The sequence below is a fragment of the Jaculus jaculus genome, chromosome 17 (genome assembly GCF_020740685.1).
Source record: "Jaculus jaculus isolate mJacJac1 chromosome 17, mJacJac1.mat.Y.cur, whole genome shotgun sequence".
Taxonomy (NCBI): Eukaryota; Metazoa; Chordata; class Mammalia; order Rodentia; family Dipodidae; genus Jaculus; species Jaculus jaculus.
Genome location: NC_059118.1, coordinates 38,447,019 through 38,471,479, shown reverse-complemented (window position 1 = coordinate 38,471,479; position 24,461 = coordinate 38,447,019). Strand labels below are relative to the sequence as shown.

At 39.1% G+C, this 24,461-nt stretch overlaps 1 protein-coding gene across 2 annotated transcripts in view; it reads left to right on the top strand.

The window, feature by feature from the left end:
- Plod2 (procollagen-lysine,2-oxoglutarate 5-dioxygenase 2) overlaps positions 1 to 24,461 on the top strand; it is a 91,396-nt gene that overhangs the window by 41,895 nt on the left and 25,040 nt on the right. For both annotated transcript variants that reach the window (XM_045136434.1, XM_045136433.1), the window contains 5 exons: positions 1,352 to 1,443; positions 7,179 to 7,315; positions 18,442 to 18,605; positions 21,611 to 21,723; positions 23,798 to 23,861. In XM_045136434.1, the coding sequence (XP_044992369.1) occupies positions 1,352 to 1,443; positions 7,179 to 7,315; positions 18,442 to 18,605; positions 21,611 to 21,723; positions 23,798 to 23,861 (570 nt within the window). The remainder of the gene's footprint in view (positions 1 to 1,351; positions 1,444 to 7,178; positions 7,316 to 18,441; positions 18,606 to 21,610; positions 21,724 to 23,797; positions 23,862 to 24,461) is intronic.

Below are 24,461 nucleotides of genomic sequence, written 5' to 3'. Positions count from 1 at the left end.
TGAAATAATTTTATAGAAGTATATTGCAGTTCAAAATATGTTTGAAGTTTGTTGTTGAGATGGTCTTTATAATTTTTCAGAAATATATTACTTCTGGAAGTCTTAATCAGTTCCTGTTTCTCCTTACCTGACACCAGAAAAATTTATCATCAGCTTAATGCCTCCTGCCTTGATCCTTGGTTGTACAGCCTTTTTATAGATACCTGGCAACCATCAACCTTTCCCTTCCCAGTGTGGACACTGCTGTGGTAAAAAAATTTGTCCTGGTTTGCCCATGAATTTCCCTGGAATCGGGTTGTTGGAAACCCTTAGCTCTGTGCAGAGGGCATGGATGCTTTGCCCACTTATATCCTCATACTGCCACATCTCTCAGTTACTACTTGTCTTGCCCGGTGCAGAGTTGTCTTGGAAGATCAGGTGTCTGCATCTGTATGAACCTACCTGTATAAAGATGCCTCTGTGGAGCACTAGTGGTTAGAAGTTTTTATTGGTCTGCCTAAGCACTCCCTTTCTCCATTTTCTGCAGAAATTCTAGGCAATCTTTTTAATTTTTTTTGCGTTATTTTCTTCCTGAAATTGTGAATAATAATTGCTCTTGATAAATTTTTGTCTTGAGTTTCTTCCTATATTTTCACAAAATAAAAATGTTTCCTTGTCACTCACACTATGATGTTTTCAGCTTGTCAGACTATTTGGGTGTTAGTTTTTAATAAGGCAAGTAAATGGTATAATACGAGCCAGGAAACCTTATTTTTTTAAAAAATTAATTTGTATCTGAAGTTCAGTCCTAATTTGGTTTTAGCTTATCTCTCTTGTTTTCTCTATAGATCATTATTTTGGCTACCATAAAAGAAGTGGCTTTGATATTTTGCTCCTGAGGTAGTAATTTACATTTAGATGAAATGAGTTTCTATCAGTGGAGGACCAGGGTGTAGGTTGCCCTGTGCATGCAATATTCCCTTTCTAGAGTCTACATGCATCCTGCCCTGTATCCATACTAGTTAAGGTTCTCTAGATAAACAGAATCAATATGTGTTATAAAGGGGATTTATTGGAGTGGTTTAACGCTGACAAGATAAAAATATGCATTTTGGAGAAATTTTACCCTTATTGTTGAAATACTGGTTTCAGGAATGCTTTCTCTTAACTTTCTTTTACCATTAAAATAAGTTCTCTTTTGAGGGATTCATCACTGGATAATCTATTTCTCAATAGTTCTTTGTTTAGCATTACCTAACAATGAACAAAAGCATCTCATGAGGTTATCATGGTCCTTAATCATCATAGTGAGTTGTGCATTAATATGATCTATTCTTTTAATAAACCTTCCTATTTTTTTCTGTATTTTCAGATAAATTATTAGTCATAACTGTTGCAACAAAAGGAAATGATGGATTTCATCGATTTATGAATTCAGCCAAGTATTTCAATTATACAGTGAAGGTATAGTATATTTTTTAATCTGTAGACATGTTTGAATATATGCCTAAAATATCTTTTTTGATGATTTTTCTTGTGAACTTTAATATAAACATACTGCAGATTGGTCATATTCCCATCACCTTCTCTTTTTTCACCTTAAGGAGGCTCAACACTCATTTCAATATATTTTTTCATAAAACAACACAGTCTATCATCACAGAAAGATGAAGTTTAGTTACATAGTTGCTATCAGTTTGTATAGTTTTAAAGATATATTTCAGCATTATTAATGTTCTTCTATCCAGACAGAAATTTCTTGATATTAGCTAATTGTTTTTTATAAACTTTCTATGAAGCAATTAAAAATATGCAAATTTACATAAATTATACTAATTTATTTTGGAGAGTCATGGACAAATACAGTGCAATTAAAGAGTTGAAAGAAGTGCTGGAGAGATGACTTAGCAGTGAAGGCCCTTGGCTACAAAGTTCTAAGGACTCAGGTTCCATTTCCCAGTACGCACATAAGCCAGATGCACAAGGTAGCACATGTGTCTGGAGTTATTTTCAGTGGCTAGAGGCCCTGATGTGCCCATTCTCTTTCTACCTGCCTGTTTGTCTCTCAAATAAATAAATAAATGTTAAAAAAAGATTGACAGTGAATTTTTGTCATTGACTGGTGGGTGGTTGTTTATTTTTGTATGCTTCTTTACAGAGAAGTGGAAATAAACCAGAAATGGGTACATTTTCTGCTTATTATTAAGGGTTGCTTTTCCTGTGTTGTTTGGTTTGTTTTTGAGAATATTGTCGAAGTTTAAAGGGGTATCAGAAGGCTCATCTTTAGGGCACATTTCAGTGAGAACCCATTAGAGGACACATAGAGAGGCGATAGGTTATTAGACTGTCCTATGTGAGATCTATTTTGGTGTTTACTTATTTGTCTTATAGTAGATTGGAGGACATGCCATGCAGGTCTTTTCTACAAAGTGGAGAATAAGGAGGTTTGTAGGAAATTACAAACATGGAAAAGAAGGAAAAAATTAGATTATTTTAGTGTGTAATGTAGACAAGATTGTATTATTAGTTAGCCCTTTGAAGACAAGATACAAATACAGATATGTAATATTCAAGAGGCTAAACTTTGCTCAAAAAGAGGTCTGATAACATACCAGCAAGCTTCTTAATACAAGCTAAATTGAAAGTATTTTACAATAGATAGAAATATGGTAGCCTGTACTGAAGGAAGATACTATATTGTTGCAGTCAGGTTCGTTTTGCTGACAGAAATCACCCAAACAAGATTAGCTTGTGGGATTAAAAGAGGTTTATTTTTGCTTGCAGGCTCGAGGGATGGGAGGAGGCTCCATGATGGCAGGGAAAATGATGGCATGAGCAGAGGGTGGATATCAACCCCTGGCCAACATCAGGTGGATAATAACAACAGGACAGTGTGCTAAACACTGGCAAGGGGAATCTGGCATTACCACCCCTAAGCCCATCCCCACCAATACACTCCCTCCAGGAGGTGTTAATTCCTAAAATCTCCATCTGCTGTAAACTAGCATTCAGAACACCTAAGTTTATGGGGGACATGTGAATCAAACCACCACATTCTGCCTTTGGCCCCCTTAAACTGATAACCATATATGATGTAAAATGCAATGCATTTATCCAACCTTAAAAGTCCCTATAGTTTTTATCAATTCCAATGATATTATACATTCCCATAATCCAAGATCTTTTAACTGAGCCATAATACCAAAAAATCCCCCACAAACCCATAATGGCACAGTATAAACACTCACATTGCAGAAGGTGGCATTGGGTATAGTAAAGAAATACTCAACCAATACAAGATTTAAAACAATCAGGGTAAACATCAGACTCTATAGCTCCAAGTCCAACAACTCTAGACAGTAACAAGTCTCCAAGTCCAGTAATTCTAACCAGCAACAAGTCTCTGGAGTGCCAATTCCGCCTCTCCAGCTAGTCTATTCGCAGTCCTGGAATACTTCATCTGGTGCTGGCAGCTCTCCTTGGCAGCCATCTTGTGGTCCTGGCATCACCCCTGCATCTCCACTGCAACTCACAGTCCATCCTCATGGCCCCATGGAGTCTTCATGCAAGCACCCAGAAAACCTGTTTCACACTGTCCATGGCCATTTCCAAAACACAAGACCATGTTGCAAACTCAATGACCCTCTCTTTCCTGAATTTCTTATACTCCATAATGCCAGATATGGTGCCAGTTTGTTAATCCAGGGGGGAATAAAGCAGACTTTGAAGAAGAGGACACTCCTTGAGTACTCAGGCCCCTTCAAAGGAGTCTACATTCTTCCTATTGGCCCAGTGCAGGTCAGTTCCCCAATTTCAAAGGTTGTAGTCTCTCAATTTCAGCTAAACAAGCAGCAGTTCACCCAGAGATTCATATTTTTCTGTGCCATATCCCTCTGCTTACACCAGTCTGTTTCTATGCAGTGCAAACCTGCAGAACTTCTCGGGGCACAGCCATAATATCAGACCCCTCAAACTGTTTCTAGCCAAGTCAAAGAAAAGTTTTTCTCATCCTTATAAGCCAACCTTCACAGTTCATAGTTCTGACTGCATTCATGTCTTCAACTCTGACCAAAATAGTCCATCAAGTTGTACTTACAGCACTGCAAGGCAGCTCTTGGGTCAAGGTTACAAATTCTTCCACAGTCTTCTGGAAAATCAGCTTGAAAAGGCCAAAGCCACACAGTCATGTGTCTAGCAGCAACTCCACTCTTGGTACCATGTTACTGTTGCAGTCAGGTTCACATTGCTGACAGAAATCACCTGACTAAGAGCAGTTTGTGGGGGGGGGGGGAAGGCTTATTTTGGTTTATAGGCTTGATGGGAAGCTCCATGATGGCAGAGAAAATGATGACATGAGAAGAGGGTGGACATCACCCCTGGCCAACATCAGGTGGGCAATAGCAACAGGGCATTGTGCCAAACACTGGCAAGGGAACCCTGGCTATAATACCCATAAGCCCACCCCCAACAATACACTCCCTCCAGGAAGTGTTAATTCCCAAATCTCCATCAGCTGGAAACCTAGTGTTCAGAACAGCTAAGTTTATGGGGGACACCTGAATCAAACCACAACATATATAAACCATAAAATATTAATATAAAGTGTATTTGAAACTTTCTGAGTGAATCATAAGGGTTCAAGTTTGGGAAGGAATAGCATGTTTCTTATGTGTAAGGTTAGGCACTTCTCATGTGGTGTGCTGTTGATTCTTTCTACAGCATTCATTCATTTATGAGAAAACGTGTGTGTGTGTGTGTGTGTGTGTGTGTGTGTGTGTGTGTGAAACTCACCTCAGCATGCATAGCTATAACCTCCCCTATCTTAAACTCCACCCTCATTTGATTGACTGGAGTTTCCGATCCTCTTCTTATACTGCTAGGCGAACCAGTGGTTCTCACAGTGTGGGCTTCATTTCACTGGGTGGCATCTCAGTCATCAAACCATTTAGAAAGGAGAATGCTTAGTCTTCAGCTCTGGCCAAGTGAGTTGCAAGTTGTGCGAGTGGCCCCAGAAGCCTTTTGTTTTCCTGTGTCCATAGGACTAGTGCCCAGTGAATCCTTGAACCACTGTGGTGGCTGACAGTGCATGGCAGGATAGGCCTGGGCATGGTTGGGCACCATATTACTAAGGGAATAAAGATGCCAGAGGGTTGTAGAGTAAATGTCAGTGCCAACACTAATAGTTCTAGGAGGTTTACCCAGGTAGAATCCAGATGTGTTACAGCGTTCTTGGGTTTCATTGCACCCCTCCTTTCAGTTTAGATAATGAAGAAGTGGTAGTAAGAATGTGGAGTCTGAGGCAATGTAAAGCTTTGCCAGTCAGATTTATGTTTGGTTCAGCAATGACTATTTCTTATTTATTTATTTGAGAGAGAAAAAGAGAATGGGCATGCCAGGGTCTTCGGCCACTGTAAGTGAACTCCACATCCATGCACCACCTTGTAAATCTGGCGTATGTGGATCTTGGGAAGTTGAACCTGGATCCTTTGACTTTGCAGACAAATGCCTTAACTGCTAAGCCACCTCTCCCGCCCATCGATTGCTTTTTTTTTTTTTAGTAATTATTTTTATTATTATGAACTTTACAGTGTGAATATATTACATGTTGGTCATATACCCATCAGCTTATACTCATATTTCCCCTCCCCTACCCCATTCCACTGAGGGCCCTCCTCAGTGGTCTTGTTGGTATTCATTCTGAGGTTATGAATGCTAAAGTCAGACTCAGTGAGGGGACACAGTGCCCCAGGATACTCTTTCTCAGCCTATAGATCTTAGAATCGTTCTGCCCCTTCTTCTGCAATGTTCTCTAAGTCTTGTTGGGTGTTTAATAATTCTCTTAGTATTGAGCTCTGAATTTCTTTTTTGATGAGTTTTTTTTTTTGTTGTTGTTTTGTTTATTTTTGAGGTAGGGTGTCGCTCTAGCCCAGGTTACCTCAAATTCACTATGTAGTCTCAGGGTGCCTTGAACTCAGTGCTGTGATTAAAGGCATGTACCACCGTGCCTGGCTGTTTTGATGAGTATTGAGTCTCCTCAGTGACAACACAATCTCCCTGGAGGAGGTTGTCAGGTTACCAGTGAGAATAGCACTCATGTTTAAAGTACCACTTCCTCTGTAATGTTTCCTGGGCCCTGGCAGATGTGATAGATATGACTCTTCTTATGTTGGGCATCAGCTATCTTTTCTTGTCATACTGATGGGTTTTGTTTTCCCCCTGTGTTTGCTGCCATCTGTAGGAAGCAGATACTTCAACCTAGAATGAGAGTAGTATGGATCAAAAAGGGTAACATTGTCCTTTCAAAGATTTTTAGATGGGCATACCCTCTCTTTGTAGCAAAAGAACAATGGGAGCGTCTCTCTAGGGTCTTATCATCTTTCTATCCAAAGGATTCTGACTTGGTTCTCAGTGCCAGGTATGAATTCCCTCTCACAGATATTTACTATTTTCTTTGCATATGTTTAAAAGTTCATTACCCTTAGTTTTCTAGATCTCTTAGTATATAATGACTATAATAACTTCAGGTTTTGTGTTGCTGAGACTAAGACACAGATGTATGCAAGTGTATGGGGCATATTATATACCACTGATGCCTCAAGGCCAAGTGCTACAGGAATCATTTTCAGTTCAGGACTGAGGTCAAGGTGAAATGGAACAGTGAGGAGTAGTTCACTGCTGAGCTCAACTAGTGCCTGGGCAGTCCTTGCGTTGATCAACTCTTAGTTGTCTTTGAGGGTGGTATAGGCTTCAGAGGTAAGGCGACACCTTGCTTAATGCCTTTGCATTTCCTTGAACAATCTCTTTTGGATCTGTAGGAAAGTTGCTAAAGAACCATTCCCCAAGCTTCAAGGGATTTCCTTGTTGCTCTTACAGATTTCCTGCTAGTTGGAAACAAGTGAAGAAGTTTCTTCATTTCCTTTTTCACTTTAGTTTGCAAAAGTAATATGAGCAATGCTTTCTGAGCCCACTTGCATAGAATAGATTCAACTTTTGAAATGTTAATTTTGGTATTTTCACAATGAATGATACTGAATAATTAGGACCTGACCATGCATAGAACTTCCCTTTCTAGCATCACAGGTTAATATCACATAAATAGTGGGTTACTGAGCAGTTCTGCACAAGTTCCTGGTGACAGCTTTATGCTACTATCATAATTTGAGTTTTCCTCAGAAATGACATCTTGACTTCATTTGCAGGTCCTTGGTCAAGGGGAAGAGTGGAGAGGTGGTGATGGGATTAATAGTATTGGAGGGGGCCAGAAAGTGAGGTTAATGAAAGAAGTCATGAAACATTATGCCAACCAAGAAGATCTGATTATCTTATTTACTGAATGGTAAGTGAAGTACTCTGGAATTTTTAGTCTTTATTAAATTACTTTTAAAAGGCTAAAATTTGGATCTGTTGATTATATATTACATTATTCTCCAAAGAATTATTGTAAAATGTAAATTATCTTATAGCTATAAACCATGAGCTGGTACATACCTGTAATATTATTTAGGTTTTGATGAATTACTATAAAAGATAGTTAGAAAACATGACATTATCTTATTTTTGTGGAATTCATGTTTAAATCTCGAATTGGAGATGAAGTAAAGATTATATATACCTATCCAGCTGTTAAGGACAACTAAATGTGCTTTCTGTAACTAGGACAAAAAAGATCATGTAGGGGGCTGGAGAGATGGCTTAACTGTTAAGCGCTTGCCTGTGAAGCCTAAGGACCCTGGTTCGAGGCTCGATTCCCCAGAACCCACGTTAGCCAGATGCACAAGGGGGCGCACGCGTCTGGAGTTCGTTTGCAGTGGCTGGAAGCCCTGGCGCGCCCATTCTCTCTCTCTCTATCTGCCTCTTTCTCTCTGTTGCTCTCAAATAAATAAATAAAAATGAAAAAAAAATTTAAAAAAAGATCATGTAAAGTTACAAATACAAGGGAGAGGTGAGAATCCTTGTGTTGTTAAGAAGAGTCTTCATGGGCTGGAGAGATGGCTTAGCAGTTAAGCGCTTGCCCGTGAAGCCTAAGGACCCCGGTTCAAGGCTTGATTCCCCAGGACCCACATTAGCCAGATGCACGGGGACGCACGCGTCTGGAGTTTGCAGCAGCTGGAGGCCCTGGCGCGCCTATTCTATCTGTCTCTTTCTCTTTTTGTCTGTCACTCTCAAATAAATAAAATAAACAACAACAAAAAAGAAGAGTCTTCCAAATGCAGACATTTCTTTCTACTTGCCTATTTGGAACTGTGGACCAAACCAAAAGGGGTACAAAGGCAGTGCATGAACAACAATCATATTGCCTACTGGTTCAGTCTCCAAATTAATTTGAAATGTCTGATAACTATGCTATGGCAGGTGTTAGTGTGTAATAAGATTTTTGTACAGTGTCTATTTCATATATCAAATCTATATATAATATATGCTACATATATGTTACAAGCAATTTGTACTTCCCAGTGAGAAAAATAAGTTCATTATAATAACTGTCTAGATTAAGAATAGGGTATGTTTCATTTGAAATCACCATGGATTTTGCATACTATATCACTAAGCTTGAACTTCCCTCATTGGATATTGGCTATGAGACAATACTTACAAAACCAAATAGGAGTTAATAATGATTATTTTAGTTTCCTGAGCTGCTAAGTTTTGTGGAAATCTTTTTTTCTCTACTCTTCTCATTCCCAGACTCCTTTCAACCTTCTGGTGTAAGATTCATTTTAGGAAGCTGGTAAGGGGCCTAGTTGCTTCTATTGAAAAAGAAAGGAGATTCCATAAGATACCTGTGTGAGGTTGAGCTTTTCCATTTGGATTGTTTTTAATACTCAGCTCGGCAGCAAAAAAAGCAGTAAAGTTTTAATGTCAGGCTCAGTGTCTTTTAGGTACTTCTAGGTATGTCCGTGGACCAAGTAGATGGTGTTTCTGATTGTACCTTCTCAGAGTCAGCCAGCCAAAAACACAGAAGCCTATCTGCTCAGGGTTCTTTTCTTCTAGAGCAGCTAGCAATATCTTCTCCTTTGTGCTCCCTGTCATTGGCACCACCTAAGAGTTGTGATAAAATAATCCAGAAGGTAGAGAGAAAAGTGCAAGTCATGCCACATGGGGCTCAGTTATTTTAGTTTGATTTTGGGACACGTACATGTTCGGCACCAGCAGGACATGCAGGTCAATTTGCCAGAGTGCAGACGTGCTCCACCTCAAAGGCTCTTGGGGATGGTAAGTGACCTTTCACAAAGAAGTAGTTTTTCCTTTATGAAAATGTTTTAACAATTTGTGTATATGTAAAAGCTACCTAGTTAATTGATGACTTTGAGCTGAGCTAAGGAATTGGATATTGCAAGCAAAAGATAGCATCAAAGAAACATAAATTTGACAAGAATCCTGGATAGCAGAAGGTACTGCACTTATAGAAGCTGACAAGCACATAGACATATGCCTAATTTCAATAATGCAAAGTAAACTCATTATTTCACCAGGGTTTTGGTGTTTGTTTGCTTGTTTCTGTGAGATACTGGAAGTGGCACCAGGCCATCATGCATCCTAGACAATTGCTGTGTCACTGAGCTACATGCCCCGCCTGTTTCATCACTGCTGTAGGTGGCTTATTACCTGGAAGGTTGGTCCATGATTAATAAACCCACGCTCAAAAGGCAGGGTAATCCAGCCACACAGCCCCCTGTCCTCTGCTAGTGTGTCTGAGTGCTTTGATTGCATGTAGCTATTTCAGTTACATCTGTGCTTCCTCAGTTCTGTGTTTGCAGGGCATGGCCGCAGGAGATCACTTAGTATTTGGTAATGGTAAATCAAATCACATCACAGGTGAAACAGACTTCACAAGAGGAAGAAACATGATGAATACTTTTGAGTATTTTAAAGATTACTTTTGCTTGTTCATTTGGAGAAATGAAGTTAATGGTGAAGATTGAAAAACACAGATTTTTGAATCTCAAGGATTAAAGTTAATAAAAAGTTGAATTTTATTAGACCATTACTGTTGCTGTCATTTTTTTTTTTTTGCCTTCTCACTGAGCATTTCTGAGGTGAAAGTGAGATCAGTGGGATTTTCAGTTTGCATACAGCATGTTTGTATTGATTACACAATGTGGTCCAGCCATTGAACTCAACACTACAGAGAAAGAGATGCAAACAGAGCTCACTTTCAAGCAGTTCTCATTGCTGTCATAGTGATTCTGCAAACAAAACCAGATAAAGCTAGCGTGAAAGAATGTCTTACACACACACACACACCCCAGAAAACCAACATATTAGATGTGGGTATAATCTTTAAAACTATAATTTGAGAAACATTGTGAAAATGTATGTTTTATTCCATCACTTTCCTAATTATTTTTAGAGATATTTTTCTACTCTTGTTGCTATTGCTATATAAGTATCATTTTGTATGCATTATTCTAAAGATGACCAGCTCTTATCTTAGGTGTACTTTATGAACTTCCCTCGATTTAGGTTACATGGCCAGCATGCCTGCCTTTTAAATTGTCTTACAGAGTTTATATGGAAGACAGAAAATTTTCTGAAAGCAAAGGTTTTTTCAAGTAAAACATCTATAATTTTAACTGGTCAGACAGATTTATTTAGTGGATGCCTGTTCCCTGGCAGTGGTGACACTTTTAAGTATGCAGACACAAAGAACCTAGTCATTAGTAATGGACAACATTTTAATATATTAGTAGGAGATAAGCCAAAACACATCATGTTTCCTTGTTTCTGTACTGTTTCATACCTTCCTTTTTTAAGGAAAGATAAAAATTGTTAGCTGTCACTTAATCAAATGTAGTGCACTATCTTCCAGTACATGTAGAGCAGTGAAAATGTGTTTATAAATTAAGTAGCAAAGGAGAGGCTTCTCATTGTTCATATTGTTAGTATATGCTGGTTTGAGAAAGTGTAGTACTGGGCATTCTAGAGTGAGGAAGAAGCAGACAGTCTCTGAAGAAGGGTGTGCGATGTCCCTAGGTATTCTTATGTGTCATCACTCCAGCTGCTGTGGGTGTATATTCCCAAACTATGTGTCTACTAGGAATTTTCTCTTCTTAATGAACATGGATTTAGCATCTATTATGTGCAAAATAAAGTGTTAGCTATCCTGGCTGGGACAGACCTCCTCCCCTTGGGAGACATTTTGCTTTAACTAGCCTTATGAATGTTGTAATTGACATGATGGACAGAAATGTAAGGAACTTAAAATAAGATTTCACATGTGTTTGAATCAGTGTATACTTGGACAAAATATTGATCAGATTTTCACATTTTGGTGTTTCAGAGGTAAACTTAACTGTCACTTTAAAACTGGAAGAAAAATTTCATTGATGTTATTCTGTCATTTACAAATTAAAAGAGTGACAGACAAACGAGTACAGGTGATGGTTCGAAGGTGCCTGTCTTGGGAGCACGCAGCTTTGGGCTGTCATTTCCCTGGCTGGCTGCACTCCGTGCGGGATGTATACCTGCACTTGGACCCCTCTGAGGATGGTAAGAGGCAGTGGCCTTCCAGTGAAGTAGTTTATTGTTGCCACTGCCTGTCTAGCCTTATTGTATTTCACACTCTGCAAATGAAATAGCGCACCATTCACAGGAATAGTCACTAAGTACTATTTTTGGTTTTTAAAATAGTAACCACTTTACCTGGCTCACTTCCTTTCCCTTCCTGCAAAGTTTCTAAAACTTATATAATCATCTTCCATTATGGATTTTACAATGTAACCTACAAATTCATCTGAGTGGATATTTTAAAATTTTATTCTCATTTATTTATTTGTATGCATGTTAATGTGCATGTGTACATGTATTTGTCAGTGTGAATGAGGCCTTGCACATGCCATAGCACACATGTGAAGATCAGCGGACAGTTTTCAGGTCCGTCCTCACTTTTCCACCTAAGTTGAGGCAGGGTTTCTCCGGCTATCACTCTGAGGTTGTTCTTTTTCTGTGTTAACTGAGCACTTCCAGGAAATTCTCATGCCTCCATCTCCCATCTCACCATCAGAGTGCTGGGATTACAGAAGCCCACCACACATTTGGTTTTTACATAGGGTCTGAAGTTCAGATTCAGATACTCAGACTTGAAAGGATAATCCTTTATCCACTGAGCCATTTCCTCAGCCTACCTAAGTGATGTTATCTCTAAAGATAGGGACATTTATGTGAGGGAAATGTGAGAGCAAACAAACTCAAGGTTGTGCTGCTTTTCAGTCTTAGTTGTATCGGATGTTCTCTGTCTATCATCTATCTATGTACTACCTAGCTGTCTCTCCCTCTCTCTCTCTCTCTCTCTCTCTATCTACTATCCTCTATATGAGCACTAGCTGCTAACAGGTCAGGTGATTATAGCCTTTTGTTTATGTTCATGCCTATGATAATGAGAGATGGATTATAGAGGAATAACAGGGTTAGTCAAGACTTATGTTGCTTTCATTCTCTGGTTACCTCATAACTTCTGCCTCTTATTGAGACATAGGATTGGATTCATTCATTCTTTATTCCTTCATTTGTTTAACACTACTGAGGACTTTAACTCCACATCCTAAGGAGCTGTGCAGGTGATAAAGAAAGGAAGGTAGCTTGTTGAGGGAGAACAAGCAGTGTAAGCCAGGTTTTTAAGCAAGAAGAGTAGAAAATAATAAGATGTTTAGTGAGTGGGAAAGGAAGAGAACTATGATTTAAGAGGTGGGAAAAAGTGCTGAAGAGATGTCTCAGTGGTTACATACACTTCCCTCACAAGCATGAGGGCCTGTGGGGACCTGGGGTTACCCTTGTTTGAATCTCCAGAACCCATGTTAAGTAGGTGGACATGGCTACCTGTACCTTTAACCTAGCCTCACAGGGGAGAAGACATATGAGTTACCAGAACTCTGGAGAAAAGCATAAGGTCTGGCATCAGTAAAAGATTCTGACTCCGACAGGAATGGACTGAAGAGCAATAGAGCAGGACCTCTGATGTTCCACTCCCGCTCCCTCCACTGCGGTCACTGCGGCTGAGAGCAGCTCACTGCAGACAGGTGCCTGGGGAAGTGCCACAAGGACACAGCCGCATGCTTACAACACACACTGCAAAGGCACATACATATATATGCAGCACACACACCACATTATCCATACATGTACACACAAGCAAAAAAAGCATGTTTTAAAAGAGGAACAAAATGAGTTTTTATATATAAATTGGCAAGGGAAAGGTTTGTAGAGGAGGTGACATTGGAAATGGGCCTTGAACAGTTGTGGATCCAGCTCGAAAATATGTGCTAAGCAGACTGCATACGAGAGAATTCAGTTTGGCTTCAGAATAGAGAGCCTGATTCATTCACATTTGATTCTGTAGTCTAGGTATCCAAAAATGGGTCCATCTATTGCCTAGTTTAGCCCAAGGATTTTTTTTTTTTTCTTTTACTGAACTTTTTTTTTTTTTTAAATTTAATTTATTAGTTTTCTTTTCAGTAAATACAGGCAGTTTGGTACCATTATTTAGGCTCATCTGTGATCTACCCCCTCCCATTAGACCCTCCTTATTATTGAAAATGGGTCGTGCATTGTGGAGTTAGCCCCCAGTTATTAGTATGATAAATGTCTCTGAAAATCATGACCCAACATGTGACTCTGACATTCTTTCCGCCCCCTCTTCCGCAAGATTTCCCTGAGCCATGTTCGGTTCATTTTTGGTCTGCTTCAGTGATGAGGTGTTGGGGGCCTCTGAGGCTCTGGCTCTCTGATTTGGTAGGAGTTGATTTTTCTCTGAATTGATCTCCTTCCCCTTTGTGCTGGTATCCAGTTCACAGGAAAACATCACCCTTGCTTATTTCGCCAGTTGTCCTTAGTTTCAGTTGGGCCCCTTCTGAGGTATGTTGGGGCAGCTCTCTTCTTAGGATCTGCATCTATCTGGAAAAGAGAAGCAGATTCTCCAACGGAGAGTGAGTTAGCACCCAGAAAATTGAGATAACACTTTTTTGATAGACAGTTTGATAGGTGTAGGCCCTCTTATACCCCGTGATTGATGGTAGCTTGATATTGTAGAGTGGGCTTGTGTTTGGGTATGGTTCTGACTTGTTTCCCAGCTCCAGCTAAGGGTCGCTATGATCATTTTCTTACCTGCTGTCTGTTACTGTTACTTATACTAGACTGACAGGACTGTGTCATTTGACAGGGACTGCGTGGCCTTCAAAGTCTAAACTGTCTTCTGGAAAGGCAAGTGTAAATATTTATACTCCTGTGTTAGGCCAGCTGGTGACCACTGATGGAGTCTAGGGACGGCTCTTTGAGGGAGTTCTTGTTAGGTAGTCCAAGTAGTGTGTCCTAGTGGAGGTATGCTGTGGATGGTTTTCAAATAAGAGAGAGGACTTGAATGTATTTAAGGAGAGTAAGTAGATGGACTCAAGAGGGTGTAGCAAAAGCTTATAAGGAGTTGTCACAAGAGAGCTGGAGAGAAGGCTTAGCAGTTAAGGTGTTTGCCTGCAAAGCCAAAGGATCCTGGTTCGACACTCCAGGACCCATGTAAGCCAGATGCACAAGGGGACACGTCTGGAGTTAGTTTGCTGTGGCTGGAGGCCCTAGCACGCCCGTTCTCTCTGTCTTTCTCTCAAGTAAATAAATAAAATATATTTTTTTAAAAAAGAATTCTTGTAAGAGGGAGGAGTTAGGCGGAATGAGAGATTTCCAGTCTGGGTGACTGATTGATGGACACAGAAATGGAACACAAAAGAACAAACACTTGTAAAATTTTCGATGACCTGTTTGAGATAGAACTGTGACATATCTGGGCATACTCTCATAGGCTTCGCAGGACTTAAGAATATTTACCATAGTTAAATGTGGAAAATTGTATTTTATTCTTCATATTTAAATGGACTGAAGTCCTATGAGAATTACTTTTATGACCTTTGTGTATTTCTTTAAATTTTTTTGTGTGGCTCAAATAATTTTAAGTATAAAAACTTTCTTTCCTTTTGAGAAGTTTTAAGTAGGTCCAAAGGACTTAGAAATCTAACACAAAAAACACCTCAATTGGTGAAAAGGGAAAAGTTTCACCAGCCTTTATACAGTTTTAGGTAGGTGGGTATGGGCTGGGTCTTTATTTATTTAAATTTTTTATTTACTTATTTATATGAGAGAGATCGAGAGTGAAAGAGGCAGAGAGAGAGGGAGAGAATGGGCATGCCAGGGCCTCCAGCCACTGCAAACGAACTCCAGATGCGTGCACCCCCTTGTGCATCTGGCTAACGTGGGTCCTGAGGAATCGAGCCTCGACCTGGGGTCCTTAGGCTTCACAGGCAAGTGCTTAACCGCTAAGCCATCTCTCCAGCCCGCCTAGGTCTTTAATCTCAGCATTCTGGAGCTGGAGACAGGAGGATCACAAGTATAGAGTCATCCTTAGCTACATGGAATGTTCTGGGCCAACCTGGGCTACATGAGACCCTGTTGGGTGGAAAAAGCTTCCAAACAAAATAAACCAAAATATTATATATTTTTATTCAAAATCAGATTCTTAACTTGAGTTGTGTGAAAATATTCTCTTCTCTTTTGCATTGCAGTAATTGAATTTAATACTAATCCTTGCTTATATATTCTAAAAATATCAATATAATAATCACCATAACTCACTCCTTCTTTACAGTTGATTTTCTTACTAGTTGGAGATGGACCATGTATGTGTCTGTACCCTGTATTAGGGTTTAAAAGGTAGAGTACATTCACCAAAATTCATCCAAAATTACATTTGAAACTTTTTTTTTTCTGAGTTAAGGATTAACCCTAGGGGTTCCTGTGTTTACCAAAGTGCTGCCACTGAGTTCACCTGCTCACATTTATAAATTTGAGGATGTGATGCTACCTGTAAAGTTTCTTAATACTTATAAGCTGTCAATCACATGAGCCTCTGAAATTACTCTCCTCTTCCCAGAAAGTATGTTGGGTTTGTCCACTGCTCACAGCAATATCTGTTTTAAAGGATTTGAATTATTTGCCTCATCTTTCATGACCCAGTTACCCTAAAAATGGTTTTTATTTTTTAATCTATATATTAAGGCAATATTCTTAACAACTAGTAGTTTGGAGGAAAAAACTCAGGTTAAAAATAGGATTGAGAATCTGGGGAGTTGGCTTAGTAAGGTGCTTACTATTCAAGCATGAGGACCTGAGTTTAGGTCAACATTAATAGAAAATGCTAAGAGTGTGGTGCACATCTGTAATCCTAGCACTGGGGAGGTGGGGACAGGGGGCTTCATGAGGCTTACTTTGAAGTCAAATTAGTGAGCTGTAGATTTAGTGAAAGACCTGTTTCTAAAAATAACCTGTCTCATGCTTTTTCCTCTGCATTCACGTGCACACACACACAACACACATATAAATGCAACAAAAAACTGATTTGAGGAAGTCAGTTGTATTCAAAAGGAAAATAGAAATTTATCATGCTTTGTGAAGCTAATTAAGTTTTCTCTATTGGTATGTAGTGTGTGTACGTGTTTGTGTACATATGTGAGTTCTTGTGCAGGTGCAAACATCAGGTATTTCCCCTCCCCCCCAGTTGCTCTTGTCTTTATTTACTGAGAATGGGGTATTCTCCTCAGTACTGACGCTTACTGATTAAACTAGTCTCACCAGCCAGCTTACACCTGGGGTCTTCTGTTATTGCCTCTGGAGCGCTGGGATTACACGTGGGCTGTCATGCTTGTCTGGCATTTATGTAGGTGCTCAGGATCCAAATTCTGTCCCTACACTTGCACAATAAAGCGCTTTGTTTACTGAGCCATCTCTCTAAGCTCCAGTTGTTCTTGTTGTATCAAAAATCTTAGTTTGTGGGGCTAGAGGGATGGCTTAGCGGTTAAGCGCTTGCCTGTGAAGCCTAAGGACCCCAGCTCGAGGCTCGATTCCCCAGGACCCATGTTAGCTAGAAGCACAAGGGGGCACACGCATCTGGAGTTCGTTTGCAGTGGCTGGAAGCCCTGGCACGTCCATTCTCTCTCTCACTCCCTCTGCCTCTTTCTCTCTCTCTCTGTCATTCTCAAATAAATAAATTTAAAAAAAGATTTAAAAAATCTCAGTTTGAGGTTTCAGTCAGAATACTTTTTCAGGTTTAAAATTTATTTCAAAAGCAAATACATCAGAAGATACCCCAGTCAGTAAAAAGTGCTTGCCAACAACTGAGATTAAACAGTAGAACCTACATTAAAAACTCTGTTTGTAGTCTTCTGCTTATGCCGCAGAACTGGAGAGGTGGAGGCAGAAAGATCCCCGGGGCTCGCTATATCATCAGTCTAGCCTACTTAGTGAGCTCCAGGCCAATGACTGACCCTATCTGAAAATAAAAGAATGATGGACAGTGTTCCTGAGAAATGACACCTGAGGGTGTCCACTGTCCTGCACCCACATGCAAATATGCAAACGTACAAACACGTGAATGTGCACAAGTAATACTATGTATATTCTTAAATTCTTTTAAGGTTTTTAGTAGCACATATCTGTTATTTGTAATGAGTTCCATTACAGAGTTCCATACCTTTATCTCAGTTACTTTGATCATGTTTACCCACGACACACTGTCACCGTCCCACCTGGTGGTTGCTTTCTTCTCCCTAGTTATAACCCCTTCTGCGCTCATCTCTGTTTTCTCTGTTTGGTGATCTGGTTACTTTAGGTTGAGTTTCATGGGTGAGGGGATACTGCTCACAGGAACTTGGGCATCTGTATATTTTCCAAGTAATCCGTGTAGTGTAGATCTTCTAGAACAGTTTCAAATTTTGTTTGTGTTTTGCCAAAAAAGAGATGGCTGGCTCTGTGAGTCCCTGTGGCTGGATTCCGGAGTCAGTTCTTGTTTGACACCTAGGTCAAGGCAGAGAATATGTACTGCACATACACTGAGGTAAAAAGTTTCAGGAGAATCTGAGGTTGTAATGAGCACAGAACTTTTTGCAGAGAAACCTTTCAAACAGTAGTTTTTATGTTTCCCTTTCTTCTAAGTTACCTTGATTCTTTCAGTTAACTCTGAGGAGTAAGTTCAGAAAAAAATCAGTAGAACTATAGAAATTAAATAACACTGTATATTTTCACTTTTGTTTCAATTTTTCTGAGTTTTAAAAAGATTTCATATTATATGACTCAGTTATTAAATATCTTGATCATAATATGAAATATATTTTCAAAGGTATCAACTTATGACTGATTTGAAATGATTTGATTTGGAATATTAGAAAGTTAAAATGACAACCTTTGTAAGTGATTCTGTCTGTTATGAATTTATGTGACAGTTAACTGAATTGTAACATTTCCACATTTATTTAGAGTTTGATTTCATTACATGATTGAAAAAATATCAAGATTATCACCCTGAACAAGAGCTTATAAAACTAAAATTGAAAATAATTCATATAGTTTGAATTGGGAAGCAGTTATTTGCTGTGCACTGTATTAGATGGTCTTCAGTTATTTTGATACTTGTTTTTCTCTTGCATTAAACAGCTTTGATGTAATATTTGCTGGTGGTCCAGAAGAAGTTCTTAAAAAGTTCCAAAAGACAAGCCACAAAGTCGTCTTTGCAGCAGATGGAATTCTGTGGCCAGATAAGCGACTGTCAGACAAGTACCCTGTTGTGCACATTGGAAAACGCTACCTGAATTCTGGAGGTAGGTACCATCCTGGAGGACAAGGCGTACTGTGTTTTAAATCCTGAGGAGATCAGTGGTAGACATGAAGAGTTAAGTACCATCTTACTATTCCTATAAAAAACATTCTTATAGTCCAGAGCTGACAAAGTATTTCCCATGTCATCCGGCATGTGATGCTGATGCCAGTGTTATACTTTCCATGTTATGAGCGTACAGTTTATCTGATATTATATCTTAGCAGTATAGGATATTAAGTTTAGTAAGTTCACTTACTTGGAAAAAGTTTGTTTTAAAGCTATACTCACATACTTAAAATGAATTCAATTTATTTTTGAAACAAATTCCTTTGGTGCTAATAGAATTTTCATATCGTTAGTGACTGGTTGTACTAAAGTGTCACATGGTACATGACAGCTGTCATAGAATAAAGAGCATTTGCATGTACTATCTTTCTAAAATAAACTAAATTTGACCTTGGAAATACTGTGTCTTCAAAACATGTTTCCTTTAATTTATTAGAATGTAAATGTATATGGAAGACACAGCCAAGTAGAAGAAAGGACATGTCAGAAAAATAAGTTGGATTCAACTTGCACATCACACTGGGAAGACAGATTGTAGTGTGATCTTCATATAGATACATGATAGATATTATTTAGACGGTGAAAGAAATTCTGTGTGAGGTTCTGCACTGTGATTAGCCATTTACAGTGCTGAAACCTTTAGCAAGCAACTGAATTTCTCCATGATGCCTCAAGTTGAGAAGTTTCATTTTAACAGCCCGACACATGCGCTCTGCCTGGGTCTTTGTCTGTATGGTACTGAGTTTCTGGGAGCTCACATTTAACTTGCTTGGCTTTAGTCCTCCTCTCCTATCTCAGCACAACTACTGTCTAGACCATTTGACCTTCTGACCATTTAATTTCTTCTGAGTCTCTCTGCTGCCTCTGGGTTTTCTCTCTGTATTCAGGTCAGAATCTAGGACTTACCATGTAGTGTCACTGTCCTCACTGCCTTGCTGGTCTTCTCCTCTTGCGTTTCCACCTGGTGGCCTGTCAATACCTCCACTGAGGTGAGTGTACAGTACACTGCTGCCATTCTGCTTGGGCCCTGACCTGGTGCTAATTTCCTGTCTCTACCTTTGAACTATCTAGCCCTCAGTCACAGCACATGGCTAATCTCATAATTTATCCCACATCCCATATAGTTTAATACCCATTTTTTTTTAAAGGAAAGGGGTAGGTATGGAATTCTGGATTGTTTTATTTTTTAACTATTGTTTTTTTTTTTTTGAAAATGGGGTGCATATCACATCTGATTATAGAAGTTCTTCTAGACAGTGATGAATCCACTTGGGTAGTTGCATATCAGGGCAACTCACAGTGCTACGAACATGGCAGGTAGTAGGAAGTACATGCCATTGTACATGGGAAAATGTTCAAACAAGATTTTCAGTGCATTAAACTTATGCATAACTTCATAACATTATGAACATAAATGTGTCAATGAAAGTATGTATTATATATGGATTAAATTTTTAGGATTTAGGGATATGGGTTCTGATTTTTAAAAAACATTTTGCTTTAAATATTTTAACAGAAAAGGAGAAAGTGGGGGGAGGGAGGGAGTTACCATGGGATAGATATTGTTTACAATTATAGAAGTTGTCAATTAAAAAATAAACAAATAAAAAGTAAAAAATATTTTAATAGAAATATATAAACTACATAGTATGGAAGTCCAAGTAATTTTATTTCATTTATTTAAGGATAGTTGAATTTATAAAAAGAGTCAAGCAACAATTAATGCAAAACACTAGTATAAACTACTGGAAAATGCTGTTTTACTGTTTTTTCATCATAGAAGTTTACTCATAGGAATTAAAATATATTATCTTTCTGGCTCTAGGATAGTTTTTAATTTGCCAAGAAGAAAAACTGAGCAACAAGTGATTGTTTTGTCATGTTTTCTTTCCATTATGCTTTCTCTAGAGAGCCATAATACTCCGGAACCTTTTTTTTTTTTCATTCTTGTATTCCTACAAGGATTTTTCATGGTAAGGGTAAACCATGAAGTTTCCTTTCAGTTCACAGAAGTAACATCAGTGCTGGTGAATAATGAGTGTTGTGTGTCACAGAGCAACTCAAAGGGGAACATGATCCCATAGCCTGTCTTTTATAGGCTCAAGCTATTGGCAGAATGCACACTTATGCTCGAAGGCCAAGACGCTCCAATTTTAGACTTCCCCTTTTCAGACAATGTCATATAAAACCTAGCCAGGAAATGTTTTAACATTCATAGTAATGACTGGTTCAAGTAATGGAAAAAATCCCCAAATGTCTTTGGGATTCTTGTAGTAAGTAAGAAACCCTGCATTTCTGTGATTATGTTAGCTCCTCTGGAATAGGTGTGAAGACCCTGGCAGAAGAAGCATTTTTTTTTTTTTTTTCTTGCAGAAATAGTGGCTCAATTGCAGAAGGTCCCCCAGGAGTAGATTCAGAGGGACAGAGGGAAAGTTCATACTCTACTCCTTTTCTACAGAGCCTTCTCTTGGAAACCTTAGAAAAATTGCTGTTAGTTGACTGAGGAAGTTTTTATTTAGAAGGTCTTTTCTATTTGTCACATAGTTACGTAACTCTCTGCTATAGTGCTATTGTATTGGTAGCACTGCAGCAGCTTCTGCGCTCTGTCTGCAGCTCTGCTGGAAGTTGTGTTACTAAAGCTCTGCTGTGGCTCCGGTCATACAGTTCAGTGTCGGTAGAGCTCCTGTTGCACAGTTGTGTCAGTAAAGTTCTACTGTAGCTCTTGTTGAATAATTTTGTGAGTAAAACTCCATTGTAGCTCCTATCCATGCAGGGAACTTAATGATAATGAACATTGCTTTCACCATGAGCAGGGCAGGAACATCTAACCCGATGGTGAGACCTCATGCTTTGCTGCCGTACAGCTCTCCGTTGGCGCTGATGTCCACACAGTCGGGTTGTCACTCTTGAATTCTTTCTTGCCTGTCTGCTGTGTTGCAGGATTTATTGGCTATGCTCCATATATCAACCACATTGTCCAGGAGTGGAATCTCCAGGACAATGATGATGACCAGCTATTTTACACTAAGGTTTACATTGATCCCGTGAAAAGGGTAAGAGCCAGCATTATTTTCTTTTGTTTTACTGTTTTGGTTGCTTTGATTTTTTTACTTGTTAAAGTGGAGTGGTTAGAAACAAGCAATTTTGATAGTGTTCCAGTTGAAAACTGAATTATACATTGTTCTCATTAATATCACACTTCAAATAGTGCGAGTCAGAGAAACATGACAAGTAGGTGAGTCTCTCTCATTGTCGCATGAGAACACTGTCTGAACATGTCCCTGTGCTTTTTGGTGGCTGTGTCAGAAGCCTTGCCAAACTGAGGTGAGTGAGGGAGGGGAAAAATAAGTCTGGCACTGTTATTTTCTATACTTAAGAAACATCAGTATACCTCAGAACCAGTAATGGAAAACAAAACAACTGCTGTCCCTACACACACTTACACCCAACACACACACACTTTTCAGTCCGCCTTATATGCCAGAATGAGGTCCCTGAGCCTGGAGACCCAGAGACAACAGTGACATCCCAAGAACTTCAGAGAAAAACTGCTGTCATATTGTGAAACAGATATCTGTCAATAATTCTGCTGGAAGTAACACCTTTATTTGTTTATTATTTTTCATTTGAGACAGGTTTTCTCATAGTTTATGCAGGCCTTGGACTCCTTATCCTCTGGTCTCTACCTCGGTAGTCATCGAATTACAGTCATGTGCCACTATATCTAAGACAGTGCTGGTTTTGAGAGTTCGAAATGGCATGTGTATAAGACACACAAAAGACACTTTTCAATTTTATAGTTCCCTGCAACACACTGGAAACAGGGACATCCTGGCCTTGGAGTTTGAGGGTGCTGGGAAACATCTAGGATAAATGCCTCCTTTATGTCCAAGTGGTCGGTGATGCAAATACTGTGGTCTAGACATGATTCAGCGATGGGTCTCGGATTTTATAGCCAACTGGAGGGCTAGGAATTTTTGAGACTCTAGAGCATGAAGCAGAATGACAATGAAATTCCATTGAGCTTGGGGACCTTAGCTCCAGTGCCACAGATGAAGCTTAATATCATGATAATGCATACATAAGAAAGCTACCTTTGTTACATAGTAGCTTGAAATGGTAGTATCCTAAGTAGATGTTTTATAAGTGAATATATTTTTCATATTGACATGTTTAAAAAATTTTTGTTTATTTTTATTTATTTATTTGAGAGTGACAGAGAGAGAAAGAGGCAGAGCGAGAGAGAAAGACATAATGGGTACACCAGGGCTTTCATACACTGCAAACAAACTACAGAAGTGTGCGCCCCTTTGTGCATCTGGCTAACATAGGTCCTGGGGAATCAAGCCTCGAACTGGGGTCCTTAGGCTTCACAGGCAAGCGCTTAACCTCTCAGCCATCTCTCCATCCCAATACTGACATATTTTTGAAAAGAGGTGAGGAACACAAGCTTTGACAGGGGTATTCTGCTGTCAGGAAAGACAGCTCTTCTTACTTCTCCGTTAGAATAGAGTTCCTGCTTCCAGTATATCCTATTTCACCAACTTGACTGCCGGTATGCCAGCCATCATCCCACGTGTATTTTGAGCATCTGAAAGGCATACTAGTAAAACAGTGCGCTCTCTAAGTTTCAACGCTCTTTGGAGAGCCTTGCTGCAGGCTCACAAAATACTGTCCCTTTTCTATGGCAAGAATATATCATGTGGCTACACAAAATGAATTAAGGCATCCAGTTATAATCGGTGAGAGAGTGGAGGCAGTAATCAGGGAGCCATAGACTGTAGAGAAAACAGGTCTTGAAATTGCTTTAAGTGTGAGTTTGGAGAAAGATAAACTTTAATTTGTGAATATTTTTATATTTAAATGAAGTAAATTAATGTTTTGTACATAGTAGATACAGTTCTACCATTTCTGAATTCTGTGTTTGTGTGTATGGTCACCAGGGAAACATAAAATCTATATTAGTATCTTTCCAAGTGATTTGTATATATCAGACATCTCAACATTTACATGCATAGCAAGCATTTTAAGTAGTAGCTTCCCCTTGAACACAGAGTGTGATAATATGATGGGGATGTTTGCTGCTTTTGTTGTCACTTTCAATGTTATTTTTTCCTTATTTTTTAGGAAGCTTTTAACATCACTTTGGATCACAAATGCAAAATATTCCAGGCCCTAAATGGAGCTATAGGTACAAGTTCTAAATGCTGAGCTTCTTGTTTGTAGAATGAATGCTTGTGTTTGCAACAACTACAGTGTCACATCCATTTGGGGCTGTGACTGAGGTTATATCCTTTAAACACTGGGCTTGAATTCACCTTAATATGTACCTTATATACATAGGATGATCTTACCTAAGAGAAAAAGATAAGTTAAAGCCTTAAGTAACAACTTTCAGTCTCCAACTGGGATTGAAGGTAGTTTGAATTGGTTACATCTTACTAGGAAACATTGGATTAAATTCTTTATGTTTTGGATTTCCCAGGAGTTTGAGTGCTTCCTTTATCAAAAATAATATTTATTTATTTGCAAGTTGAGAGACACAGGGAGAGAATGAGAACACTGCAGACAAACTCCAGACACAGGCATCACTTTATGTATCTGACTGTACATGGGTACTGGGATTCGAAGCCAAGCATTCAGGCTTTGCAAGCAAATGCCTTTAAGCACTGAACATCTCTCTGGCACAGAGTATTTCCTTTTGATTCAGCTGAAAGTTGATGGTGACACCTGTGGGGTGGATCAAGGAAGAATGAGAATGTAATTATGAGTGTATGCACTGAATGTGCTT